This window comes from Oncorhynchus kisutch, unplaced genomic scaffold, assembly GCF_002021735.2.
Source record: "Oncorhynchus kisutch isolate 150728-3 unplaced genomic scaffold, Okis_V2 scaffold1148, whole genome shotgun sequence".
NCBI lineage: Eukaryota > Metazoa > Chordata > Actinopteri > Salmoniformes > Salmonidae > Oncorhynchus > Oncorhynchus kisutch.
In genome coordinates this window covers 986-13,515 of record NW_022263093.1, presented here as the reverse complement: position 1 = coordinate 13,515, position 12,530 = coordinate 986, and the positions used below count along the sequence as shown (strand labels likewise).

Here is a 12,530-nt window from a genome sequence, read left to right as displayed (position 1 = left end):
TTCTCCTGGCTATATTTCCAAGCCTAAGAATGTGAAAGCGCTTCTAAGCACTATGTAAATCCAACTCATTATCACAAGCCACCTGGCTAGGCAGTATGGGGACCAATATATATATTTTTTTTAAGAATGATGCACGTCTCAAAATATAAGAACGAGACCAATATAAGTATTTGCTAATCATAGTTCCTGTCTCTGAAATTACATTTGTGTGTGTTGTAGGAGTAACCAATACTCAAAATCTGTGTGTGTGTTTACAACAATATACTACGGGTATGACAAAACATTATTTTTACTGCTCTAATTACATTGGTAACCAGTTAATAATAGTATTAAGGCACCTCAGATAGCTGCTCTTTCTCTGCTACCTCATTCTATTTCTAGAATTTTCTAGTCTAGTATTCCCTGGTTATGTTCCACTTCTCCCTCTATTTCCTCTTCTTGTCCTCCTCCTTACTTCCTCCAACATTTTCCATCTGTTGCATCTTACCGGCCTTCTTTTGCTTAACTACTTTTTTGGCCTTGCACTTCTTTTTCTTATTGACCTTCCCTTCCTGAATATTTTGGACAAGGAGATAAAGTAATGTAAGCTTATGGGTTTTCTCTTCTCTTGAGCTACTATACCTAGGACTTCCGGGAAATATACCCTTCTTGTATTTCCTCTCACCTGTGGGGGCGGTTACACTCAGGTTGGTTATGGGGGCCAGCCGAGGGCTGCGGCGGTATGGGAAGTTCTCTGTAGAGGACGGAGTGATAACTACAGGGCTGAGAGGAGTCAGAGGCCTTGGGACATTATCTGGGGAGGGAGGGGCCACAGCAGAGGGCAGGGCCCGTAGGGCTTCAGCCAGGGTCCGGGGTGCTGAGGTCTCAAGAGGAGAGAGGCCAGTCTTGCCAGACACAGGACCAGAGACCTTCCCTGGGCTCTGTAGGACCAGAAACAAGTCAAATATCAAGAAAGTGCTATGTTAAAAACAAACACATTAAACACATTGCAGATACATGACTACACTCAATAAGTAGGAGTAACTTACAAAACTCTGGACATTGTTATTTTTTTCAGACTTGAGGAGCCTGTTCGACTATAATGGTCTGCATTTCTGCCATGCTGTCTATAATTTCAACCTCCATGTCATTCAGCCAACTGTCCAGGTCTACTGCCTTAAGATCACCTTCACTGCAGTTCTCTTCATCACTTGGATCAGTGCCCTCACCTTCTCACCCATCCTCTTGACCTCCCTAGCCATGTCTTTGTCCCTCAGTCTCTCCTTCCTCCTCCCCATCCACTTTGCAATCCATCCTCTACAGCATCCCTCATTCTTCTTCGGCCTCTTGATTGATGTCCTGACCATCATTGTGCATCTTCAGACCTTCCTCCAGGTTGAATTCTATTGAGGTCAGGTTCTCTTTGATCCTCCTCAGACTCTCCTCGTTGGTGTTGGTCCACTGTGTCTTCTTGTCCAGCTGCTGTCCGCAGGGCCGGACAGTGGGGACCACCTCAAGCTGGTGTGACACCTTATTCAGTGAACTCACAGAGGCAGGGAGGAGGAGGTTGGCCTTGGCCACAATAATCTCTACAGACATAGGGTCAAACCATTGAGATGTGACACACACACACAAATTTAAAAGATGCCTACCAGTCGATGGTCCTTCACTGGTCCTTGTGGTTCCTTTGGAGGCTCTGGACTGTCCTCAGTAGAGGCGTCATTGCCATCATCAAGCTGTGTGTCAGAGAGCTAGCTGGTCATAGTCCATTCTCCACATTCAGCAAGAGTTATTCAAAAACGTGTGTGTGGGGGAGAGATCTGCTTTAATATTGCAGATACATTTTGAGATCTATCAATATAATTGTCTGTATCATTTCCAATCCCCCATGCAATATGCAGAACTAACCAGGAAGTCTGACTCGTCGTAGGAGTGGAGAGACAGATCGTCGTCTTCTACCATATAACTCACTTCAAGCTTTGTTACCTTTTATATCCTCCTCATCCTTAACTTTCAGCGGTGGTGTCCTCCTTACATGATCCTCATCATCACACTGGGTATCAGTCAACTTGTCAGAGACCATCCTCCTCACAGTGATGTCACTCAACAAAGACAAGGACGGTAGGGTACAACTCTTTTACCTCAGATTCACAGTCAGTGAAGGAGTAGATGGAAAAGTCCTCAGAATAGGAGGACGAGTTCACCTCATCATATTTTCTCTATCAGCCGAGTCACCCTTCCAGACTGAGGAGACAGAAAGGCATGTACTCATGGCAGCCATAGAATACACTGGCATTTACTCTCAAGGACCTTCCATAGTATATGATTCTTTAGCCCTGTAGTATACAAAACATTAGGAACACCTCCCCAATATTAATAACAGCCTCAATTCGTCAGGTATGGACTCTACAAGGTGTTGAAAGCGTTCCACAGAGATGCTGGCCCATGTTGTCTCCAATGCTTCCCACAGTAGTCAAGTTGTCTGGATGTCCTTTGGGTGGTGGACCATTCTTGATACACGCGGGAAACTGTTGAGCGCTAAAAACCCAGTAGTGTTGCAGTTCTTGACACAATGAACCCGATGCACCTGACACCTACTACTATGCCACTCAGTAAGTATTTTATCGAGGTGTCTTTCTATGCTGTTGGTTGGTGGTCCGATACAAAATATTTACTTCAACTTGAGGTTCTGCTGAACATTAACTGTATGAAATGGATGATATAAGGGTGATGTTCAGCAGTTTCTTTTAATAGAGAAACCCCTAAACTATTGTAGTGATATGGCAGGGTTCATGTTTTCATTTGTGTGCCTTTGAACTTTTTCTCTTGCATTACATATATTGAATAACGTGTTCCATCATGACCTGTTGCATGACTATTACCACTTGATCCAGTTGTTTATGCAAAATAGCTATTTGTATATAAACATTATAACTTGAAGACATGCAATTGTAAATAAATAATAATGATTGAATTGCTATACTTAGACTAGGGAGTAATTTATGGCTTCTCTTTACTGTGCACAACGACCAATTAATTATAGAAATGTTTTGGTGCTTTTAAATTTTTTTTTGTGACATCCAATTGGTAGTTACAGTTTGTCCCATCGCTGCAACTCCTCTACGGACTTGAAAAAGCCAATGGTCGAGAGCCATGCGTCCTCCGAAACACAACCCTGCCAAGCCACACTGCTTCTTCACACAGAAGCCAGCTGCACCAATGTGTTGGCAGGAAACTGGCGACTGCCGACTGCTTCAGTTATTTGGAGTAAGGATACAGATCCTGCCCTGTGATGATGACGTTGCAGAGTAAGACAGTGTGTGGGACCAAAAATGTTATGAGCAGAAACAGCCAGGGCAGGGCTAACATGGGTACACTGACCCCAAAAAGAAAGCCCTTAACCATAAGTGAGTACACTGTGGCCATACCCATAAGGGAGAGGGATACAGGAACTAACCCCTCCACTTGATTCTGGGCAGATGCACCAAACACTACCAGCCCCAGAATTGTGTACAACACCCCTGTGCTGATAGAGAGCAGCTGAAACATGAGGAGTAACCAAACAGTGCCCACACTCTTCTCAATCCCACCACAGAGGAGCACCAGAAGCCCAATGCTGAGGAGTATCTGGGTCACTTTCTTGTGGTGGAAGGGGTATGTGATGAGCTTGTGTCACTCAGCCCCTCCTTGCTAACTTACCATGCCCATTGCCAAAAACTGTACTTCCAAGACTGAAGGCATCCTTTGATAACCTGAGACATGTATTGACAATAAACAAAACAAATTACATGATAATAACAGGATCAATGCCACTCGTTAGCCTCAACTCAGGAGTAAAACTCTTGAATCTCTGAACCACAGTTGTGGAAAATTTTATTCCAAGATTAAGGCAGGGTTTACTTACTGACTTTATTGTCCCCATGGGGAAATGTTGTTGCAGTGTCATGTACACGTTTAAAGTGGCGTTTTAATACAAAACAACATTTACAATACAACTTTCATAACAGTTACATACCAATGAAACATTTAAAAAATGACTAGCCTGCTGGCCTTACTGATTCGATAGGAACATCAGCCCGAGCTATTTAGGAGGGATATCACACCTGGCACAAATGAGTGTCTAGTTCTGTTTTTCTTGCTGAGGGGTGCCCTATACCTGTGCCCAGTGGGGAGTAGTTCAAAGCCTGGGTACAAGGGGTGGCTTGGGTCTAAAATGATTTTGTGAGACTTGGAGGGCCCTGACCTAAAAGATCTCATCCAGGCCTGTCTGTTTGACTCCAAGTACTTTGCTTGCTGTGGTGATAATCCTATATTTAACAATGTAATAAACATATTTAATACAAGCAGCTGCAGAGGAGAGCCATCTCTAATTTCACAGCAAGGATGAAATGGTTACATGTCCCTTATATAGTGGGAGGTGATAATACAATCATATTGTATTCACACAACAGTTTCTTCTATAAATCAATAGTTCCGGAACACAATGGCCTTGTGTTAGGACGCAGACATACCAGTAGTCTATGAAACGCATAACATCACAGTCCAACACAGAACATATCCCTTGAGAAGTTACAACAGCTCACCCCAAATTCTTCCACATCTTTCAAAACTGATTTTTGATGCTCAGTACATATGTCAAACTAATACCAGTGGATAATCAAGCACAATACAAAAATGTCAGTTACGACACCTGTCCTCCAATATTGCACAACACTTTAACTAAGACAGGGTAGATAAATTGCTAAACCAAAGCAAATGTAATGGATTTCCGCATTTTTATTAACCACGTTCACAACCAAAGTTATTTGATGCTCAGATCATCAAATCAAATCAAATTTATTTATATAGCCCTTCGTACATCAGCTGATATCTCAAAGTGCTGTACAGAAACCCAGCCTAAAACCCCAAACAGCAAGCAATGCAGGTGTAGAAGCACTAAGGCAGTGCTGCATTTAAAGACACTGCCACCTGCTGGCTTGTGCCTGAAATGTGATGATCAGAGTTCTCAACAGCCCATTTGAGTTAGATAGAAAGTGAGATAGATATATTTGACAGTTTAGTAAAAAAAATAAAACTGTTTAATAAAATAAAACGTGTCAGGGACAACGCAATAAAATCAACGAATTCCATTGTGGTCCCTTAGTGCTTGTTACTCAAAGTGCAAAATTATTTTTGGGGGGCAAGGAATGGTTTCTTTCTATTGATATCCTGTTAGCCTATCTATGTAAAAAAAAAAACATCCAACCAACCATCGATACAACCATTACTCAGTCAGTAGGAAATATGTACATCACTTTCGTTATTCAGCTAGCTACAACCAGTGAGAAGACAATACCACTAGTTAGACTCCAAACAAGCCTTTCTCTTGCGATGTATTATGCGCAGTCATAAAGCTGTGACGTATTATGACGTAACCAAGCATTAATTCCCTACATACACTGTGTTCAGATTAGATTTCATCTGTATAATCTCTTTCCTCACTCAGGTTGTTGCAGGTAACCTTTGGCCTTTTGGTGCACAGCCTTCCCAACCTGTATACAGGGTACCACATACACTCAGAGCTCTGGAAAGAATTAACAAATGTTACTGTAATCAGAATCTCTACATGTATGGCAGAAATTCCATTCCAGTGTCTGTTGATTTCCCACACAGGCACACCTCATTCTACTGAATGGGGTACTGATTAGGTGGTCACCTGAACCAAATCTTATTTAACGAGGAAAAGTATAAAAACCGCTGTGGTCATCACTATCCTCTTGGAATAGGACCAGCTGGATGTTTAAATCAGTGCTAGTAGTACCTCAAAAGTAATTGGGAATCAAAAAATAACCATTAACTATGCCAGAAGAGTTGAAAAGGAACATTTTGAGTGAGGAAAAGAAGGGCTTTACTGGCAGAGGGATACAGGATGCTTCCATCCTTAACATTTCAAAGACAGCAGTTCATTGGGGTGGCAGGTAGCCTAGTGGTTAGAGCGTTGGACTAGTAACCAAAAGGTTTCAAGATCGAATCCCAGAGTTGACAAGGTAAACATCTGTCATTCTGCCCCTGAACAAGGCAGTTTGCCATTATTTTTGTAGGTTAATGCAGCTGAGGTGAAGCGCACGGTGAGGATGGTTTGAAACAGGCTCCTAGGGGCAGGGCTGAAGTTGTGTAAAGCTAGAAAAAAGCCCTTCATCAATGAGAAGCAAAGAAGTGCCAGGCTGAGGTTTTCAAAAGACCATAGTAGAGGACTGGAGTAAGGTCATCTTCTCCGATGAGTCCAATTTTCAGCTTTGCCCAACACCTGGTCGTCTAATGGTTAGACGTAGACCTGGAAAGGCCTACAAGCCAGTGTCTCGCACCCACTGTGAAATTTTGTGGAGGATGGAATCGGGCAGATTTATCTTTGTGAAGGACGCATGAATCAAGCCACGTACAAGGTTGTCCTGGACGAAAACTTGCTTCCTTCTGCTCTGACAATGTTCACCAACTCTGAGGATTGGTTTTTCCAGTAGGACAATGATCCATGCCACACAGTCAAGTCAATCAAGGTGTGGATGGAGGACCACCAGATCAAGACCCTGTCACGGCCAGCCCAGTCTCCAGACCTGAACCCCATTGAAAACGTCTGGAATGTGATCAAGAGGAAGATGGATGGTCACAAGCCATCAAACAAAGCCAAGCTGCTTGGATTTTTGAGCCAGGATGGCATAAAGTCACCCAACACCAACGTAAAAGACTGGTGGCCAAGACGCATGAAAGCTGTGATTGAAAATCAGGGTTATTCCTCCAATTAATGATTTCAGAACTCTTCCTAAGTTAAAATATTAGTATTAAGGGCCTCCCGGGTGGCGCAGTGGTTAAGGGCCCAGGCTCTGTCGTAACCGGCCGCGACCGGGAGGTCCGTTGGGCGATGCACAATTGGCCTAGCGTCGCCCGGGTTAGGGAGGGCTTGGTTGGTAGGGGTGTCCTTGTCTCATCGCGCACCAGCGACTCCTGTGGCGGGCTGGGCGCAGTGTGCGCTAACCAAGGTGGCCAGGTGCACGGTGTTTCCTCCGGCGCATTGGTGCGGCTGGCTTCCGGGTTGGATGCGCGCTGTGTTAAAGAAGCAGTGCGGCTTGGTTGGGTTGTGTATCGGAGGACACATGACTTTCAACCTTCGTCTCTCCCGAGCACGTACGGGAGTTGTAGCGATGAGACAAGATAGTAGCTACTACAACAATTGGATACCACAAAATTGGGGAGAAAAAGGAGTAAAATTCACATTTTTTTTTACAAAAACAAAATATATATATATAAGTATTATTCGAGGTCTGACAACACCGCATCTGTTTTTGTTATTTTGATCAGTTGTAATTTTCTGCAAATAAATGCTCTAAATGACAAAAATTTTATTTGGAATTTGGGAGAAATGTCAGTAGTTTATAGAATAAAACAAAAATTTTCATTTTACCCAAACGCATACCTATAAATAGTAAACCCAGAGAAACTGATCATTTTGCAGTGGTCTCTTAAGTTAATGTTATCCAAATCTGTGTATATACACACTCACACATATATTATATATACATACAATATTGATGGAAATGTTTCCCCCAGAAAGCAATGGATCGTAATAATGAGAGAATCAAAAGAGCTTTAAGACGCAGCTCTTATGTGGTAAATTTACAATACATGTCTGTTTTGTCCTGTTTTTGTTATATTATCACCTTTTAAATTGAGTGATGTGTTGACGGATGAATCCAATGAGGGTAAACACCCCTGATTCTGTGATGTGGCCAACCGACAAGGTGTACAGAAGAACAAAACCTGTAAGTCATTTCAAACTGAAATCAGTAACATATGCACATTAGTTATACATTCTGCAATGAGCAAAGCAGTGTTTAGTTCATTCTTTACTGTTTATAGCCAATCATTGTGAGCTGTGGGCAGGACCAGACATCTAGGGACGGATGGAACATCAATCCAGAGCCTCTTAGCCAGGTCATCTCTGCTGTTCCATTAGACACAACAGTTAGATCAATCTGTTGATTCATATGGCCATTTTGGTTGGCTTGGTTGAATTGACAATCATCCATTCGAGATGCTAAAGAATCCTATTCTATGGAAGGTCTTTAGCCCCACCCCTAATGTTATGAGAGTTGCATTTATTGCATTTTCAGTTACCCATGTATTACTCACTACTTGTACAACCATGTTGAATTGCCTACATATTCTACATGTCCTTGAGGGTCAATGCCAGTGTATTCTATGGCTGCCATGAGTACATGCCTTTCTCTGTCTCCTCAGTCTGGAAGGGTGACTCGGCTGATAGAGAGAAAATATGATGACGTGATCTCATCCTCCAGTTCTGATGACTTTTCCATCTACTCCTTCACTGACTGTGAATCTGAGGTAAAAGATGATCCAAGAGATGAAGAGAAACTGCAGTAATGGTGATCCTAAGGCAGTAGACCTGGACAGTTGGCTGAATGACTTGGAGGTTGAAAGTGGCATTCAAGAAATGCACAGGAGAGATGGCCGAAAATATAGACAGCATGGCAGAAATGCAGACCAGTATAGCCGAGAACAGGCTCCTCAAGTCATAAAAAAATACCTATGTCCAGAGCTTTTTGTAAGTTACTCCTACTTATTGAGTGTAGTCAAGGTCCTAAACAATCTTAACCGCCATTGATAAGAAACATTACAGTGCAGTCATATTCATTGATCTGGCCAAGTCTTTCGACTCTGTCAATCACCACATCTTCATCGGCAGACTCGACAGCCTTGGTTTCTCAAATGATTGCCTCGCCTGGATCACCAACTACTTCTCTGATAGAGTTCAATGTGTCAAATCGGAGGGTCTGCTGTCCGGACCTCTGGGAGTCTCTATGGGGGTGCCACAGGGTTCAATTCTTGGACCGACTCTCTTCTCTGTTTACATCAATGATGTCGCTCTCGCTGCTGGTGAGTCTCTGATCCACCTCTACGCAGACGACACCATTCTGTATATTTCTGGCCCTTCTTTGGACACTGTGTTAACAACCCTCCAGGCAAGCTTCAATGCCATACAACTCTTCCTTTGTGGCCTCCAATTGCTCTTAAATAGAAGTAAAACTAAATGCATGCTCTTCAACCGATTGCTGCCTGCACCTGTCCAACATCACTACTCTGGACGGCTCTGGCTTAGAATACGTGGACAACTACAAATACCTAGGTGTCTGGTTAGAATGTAAACATCCTTCACTCATGCTGCCAAACACACCCTTGTAAAACTGACCATCCTACCAATCCTAAACTTTGGAGATGTCATTTACAAAATAGCCTCCAATACCCTACTCAACAAATTGGATGCAGTCTATCACAGTGCAATCCGTTTTGTCACCAAAGCCCCATATACTACCCACCATTGCGACCTGTACGCTCTCGTTGGTTGGCCCTCGCTTTATACTCGTCGCCAAACCCACTGGCTCCATGTCATCTACAAGACCCTGCTAGGTAAAGTCCCCCCTTATCTCAGCTCGCTGGTCACCATAGCATCTCCCACCTGTAGCACACGCTCCAGCAGGTATATCTCTCTAGTCACCCTCAAAACCAATTATTTCTTTGGCCGCCTCTCCTTACAGTTCTCTGCTGCCAATGACTGGAACGAACTACAAAAATCTCTGAAACTGGAAACACTTATCTCCCTCACTAGCTTTAAGCACCAACTGTCAGAGCAGCTCACAGATTACTGCACCTGTACATAGCACACCTATAATTTAGCCCAAACAACTACCTCTTTCCCTACTGTATTTAATTTATTTATTTTGCTCCTTTACACCCCATTATTTTTATTTCTACTTTGCACTTTCTTCCATTGCAAATCTACCATTCCAGTGTTTTACTTGCTATATTGCATTTACTTTGCCACCACGGCCTTTTTTTGCCTTTACCTCCCTTATCTCACCTCATTTGCTCACATCGTATATAGACTTGTTTATACTGTATTATTGACTGTATGTTTGTTTTACTCCATGTGTAACTCTGTGTCGTTGTATGTGTCGAACTGCTTTGCTTTATCTTGGCCAGGTCGCAATTGTAAATGAGAACTTGTTCTCAACTTGCCTACCTGGTTAAATAAAGGTGAAAAAATATATGCACTGCTGCTGTTCTGTCGCCACACCTCCCTCTTCTCCCCCTCCGTCTCAACCTTGGGTGCAAACAAACAGCATCATATCACAGTAAATGGCTGGGAATGTATAAATTCTGCTACCAAGTAAGTGACCCTTACTTGAGCTAGGGGTAAAATATTTTGACTTCAGCGGGTGCAGGTCACTGGCCTGTAGTGCTCCTTGCCTTTGTTGAAGTCTGGTTTGATGGTAACCACTCCATTTCCATCTGCTCTTATCGTGCACAAGCATTCCTTCTCCTTTTGGCCAAGTCTGAGAAATACAATAATAAAATGCCACTTTTCAATGCCTGAATTGGAATCTACTTCAAAGTTATTACATACAAAGCAGTGTAATAAGTGTATAGGCTACATAGTGGTTTTTCCCCTTGTGCTACTCACTTGCCTGCTGGTCCCAGGTCCCCCATGATGTGCATGGTCTGTACAGGTGTGTTGACCATGTGGCTGGTCTTCACAAAGTCCTACAAGGGCTCCCAGGTAATCAGCCTGGACTTGGGGATGGTGCTGTCACTGCAGACCAACAGAATACCATAAACACATTTTGCATAGAAGGGTATGGTGTAATGTGAACATACCGGTACACTGTCTTCAAAGCAGCACGACGCATCAATGCTGCTTCAATTACATTCACTTTAATAATAATTAACTTTGGTGAGTAACAGGGACCTACACTGGGCGTCTGTCCTGTCGTCTGTGTCTGACATTGGCCATCCTATGTGCCAGTAAGGTAGGATTGGACTTGACCTGCGTCACCATACTCTGGGAATGCTGTAGTGAGTACATCAAAAACAGCTTTAAAACACTAACGTTTCTTTTGGACAGAAAATAGGTAAATGCTTTGTTTTGAATAATGAAATTGTCACGTCTGCTCCAGCTCCCCCTATAAAATCCTCCCCCTATACTTGCTTCCCGTCTCCCAGAGTCTTTGGTTACAGAACCGTTACAGAAATGGAGATTCTGTTGAAAACCACCCCTTCCCAATTGGTGTAGCAGTCAGAATCGGTGTAGGTGAAAATCCTGCAGTTCCGTCTGCCCCTGGTCCGCTCCTGAGCCATGATGTCTGTGTGGTATTGTCTCTCCAGCGGAGTCTGGCATACTGACCACTTCATATTGTGCACACACACACACACACCTTACTATGCAACAAACTATCCTAAACAGTAAATTCTTATTTGTTATAAGGACACTGACTGAACAGCTTCTCCTGCCAGCCTACCACTAACTCCTCATAATTTCTGGCTGAAACAAAACCAAGATGTTGTGGTCCATATCTAGTCACCACGAAAATGACATCTACTCAACTAAGAAGCATCTGACATCTTTCTGTTTCAAAACATCTAACATCATCTTCCTGTTTCAAAACAGTGTTAACACCTGATTGAGTCTGTGAGTTGAGGGTGTCCAGCTCAATGCCTCCCCTCTCCTGTTGAGTCCAAACCTGCTGCTGAAGGTGTTGGGAGAGGGCTGCTGTGGAGGTGACTCTCTGAATACGGATCCTGTAAACACCATTGTAAATATAAACAAAGTAAACAGGATTCTAGCTAGCTAAATGCCATGTTTTCATGGCAAACTCAGGGATCAGGTCAAGCAATATACTGGGTGTTGATCATCATCATCTGCTTTGAGAGCTAACGACAGTGTCTTGCTTATATGGCAATGCAAGGACTAAAAGCCACACAACGGCCAACTGCAACTTACTTAATTGTAAGGTTTTTGACAGCATCCCGGGAACGATAGGCAGCCTCTCCGGTGTCGGTGCTCCAGCCGTCTGCCATGTTGTAACATTGGGAACTTTATTGATGGCTAGCTAACTAGCTAGGTTAGCAACATACACACACGCGCGCTATGTATACAGCAGCAGGCAATTTTGCCAATTGTGTAGCAAGTACTTTTCGCAAGCGTCTGCTCGTTGCATGGTAACAACTGTCTGCCAGCCTGGTTGGGTTTCTGGCGAGCAATACAACTATTTATTGGTTCACTACCGCCACCTACCGTGGGATACAGTCCAGAGCAACAGAATAAATCCCCCCACTGATAACAGGTAAGATAATATCAGTATAATAATATTCCTTGATGTAAAAAGTTTAAGAACCCCTGATGTAATTAATTAAGACAAAAATCTGTCTGACACAATAACTGCAATTTAAAAAGCTTTATTGAAATGCACTTTTCAAACAGCACAATTCAAGTACAGATAAGTGTAGCTAAATCAGATACATGATAATTTAGTTTAAATGTGATGTATTCCTCCAGTCCCAGTTCATTTCTACTCTTTTGACATGCTTCAGACCAGATGCATGCTCCACTTCAGTGTATAATGGTCCTGAATTTGCATATCAATGTGTTTGAAACTTTTACGTTCTGCATCTCTCTGCTGTCTTTCATCTGAGCATATCCTCCAGGGTCTAAACAGGTGTAG

The 12,530-nt window shown here is 43.0% G+C and overlaps 1 protein-coding gene and 1 long non-coding RNA gene across 7 annotated transcripts; both read right to left on the bottom strand.

Moving 5' to 3' along the window:
- Positions 1 to 141: 141 nt before the first annotated feature.
- LOC116364996 (uncharacterized) lies at positions 142 to 2,332 on the bottom strand. Of its 6 annotated transcripts, none has more exons than XR_004208056.1 (3): positions 1,966 to 2,332; positions 1,632 to 1,715; positions 142 to 920 (listed from the first exon to the last, which is right to left on the bottom strand). XR_004208056.1 is itself a non-coding variant. In XM_031817779.1 (3 exons), exons 1-3 carry the CDS (start codon positions 1,347 to 1,349, stop codon positions 535 to 537), a joined length of 414 nt encoding a protein of 137 aa, XP_031673639.1. In that variant the 5' UTR covers positions 1,350 to 2,331; the 3' UTR covers positions 142 to 534. The 6 variants fall into 6 exon arrangements, 5 of the variants coding, with proteins under 5 accessions (XP_031673639.1, XP_031673636.1, XP_031673638.1 ...); XM_031817779.1 differs by having other exon boundaries at positions 142 to 551; positions 665 to 920; positions 1,209 to 2,331; XM_031817776.1 differs by having other exon boundaries at positions 1,209 to 1,715; positions 1,888 to 2,328.
- A 7,740-nt stretch (positions 2,333 to 10,072) lies between these two features.
- Positions 10,073 to 12,039, bottom strand: LOC116365000 (uncharacterized). Its single transcript, XR_004208058.1, has 5 exons — positions 11,810 to 12,039; positions 11,486 to 11,607; positions 10,782 to 10,879; positions 10,493 to 10,621; positions 10,073 to 10,364 (listed from the first exon to the last, which is right to left on the bottom strand). It is a non-coding gene; the product is annotated as an uncharacterized LOC116365000 (long non-coding RNA).
- Between the last annotated feature and the right edge of the window lie 491 nt (positions 12,040 to 12,530).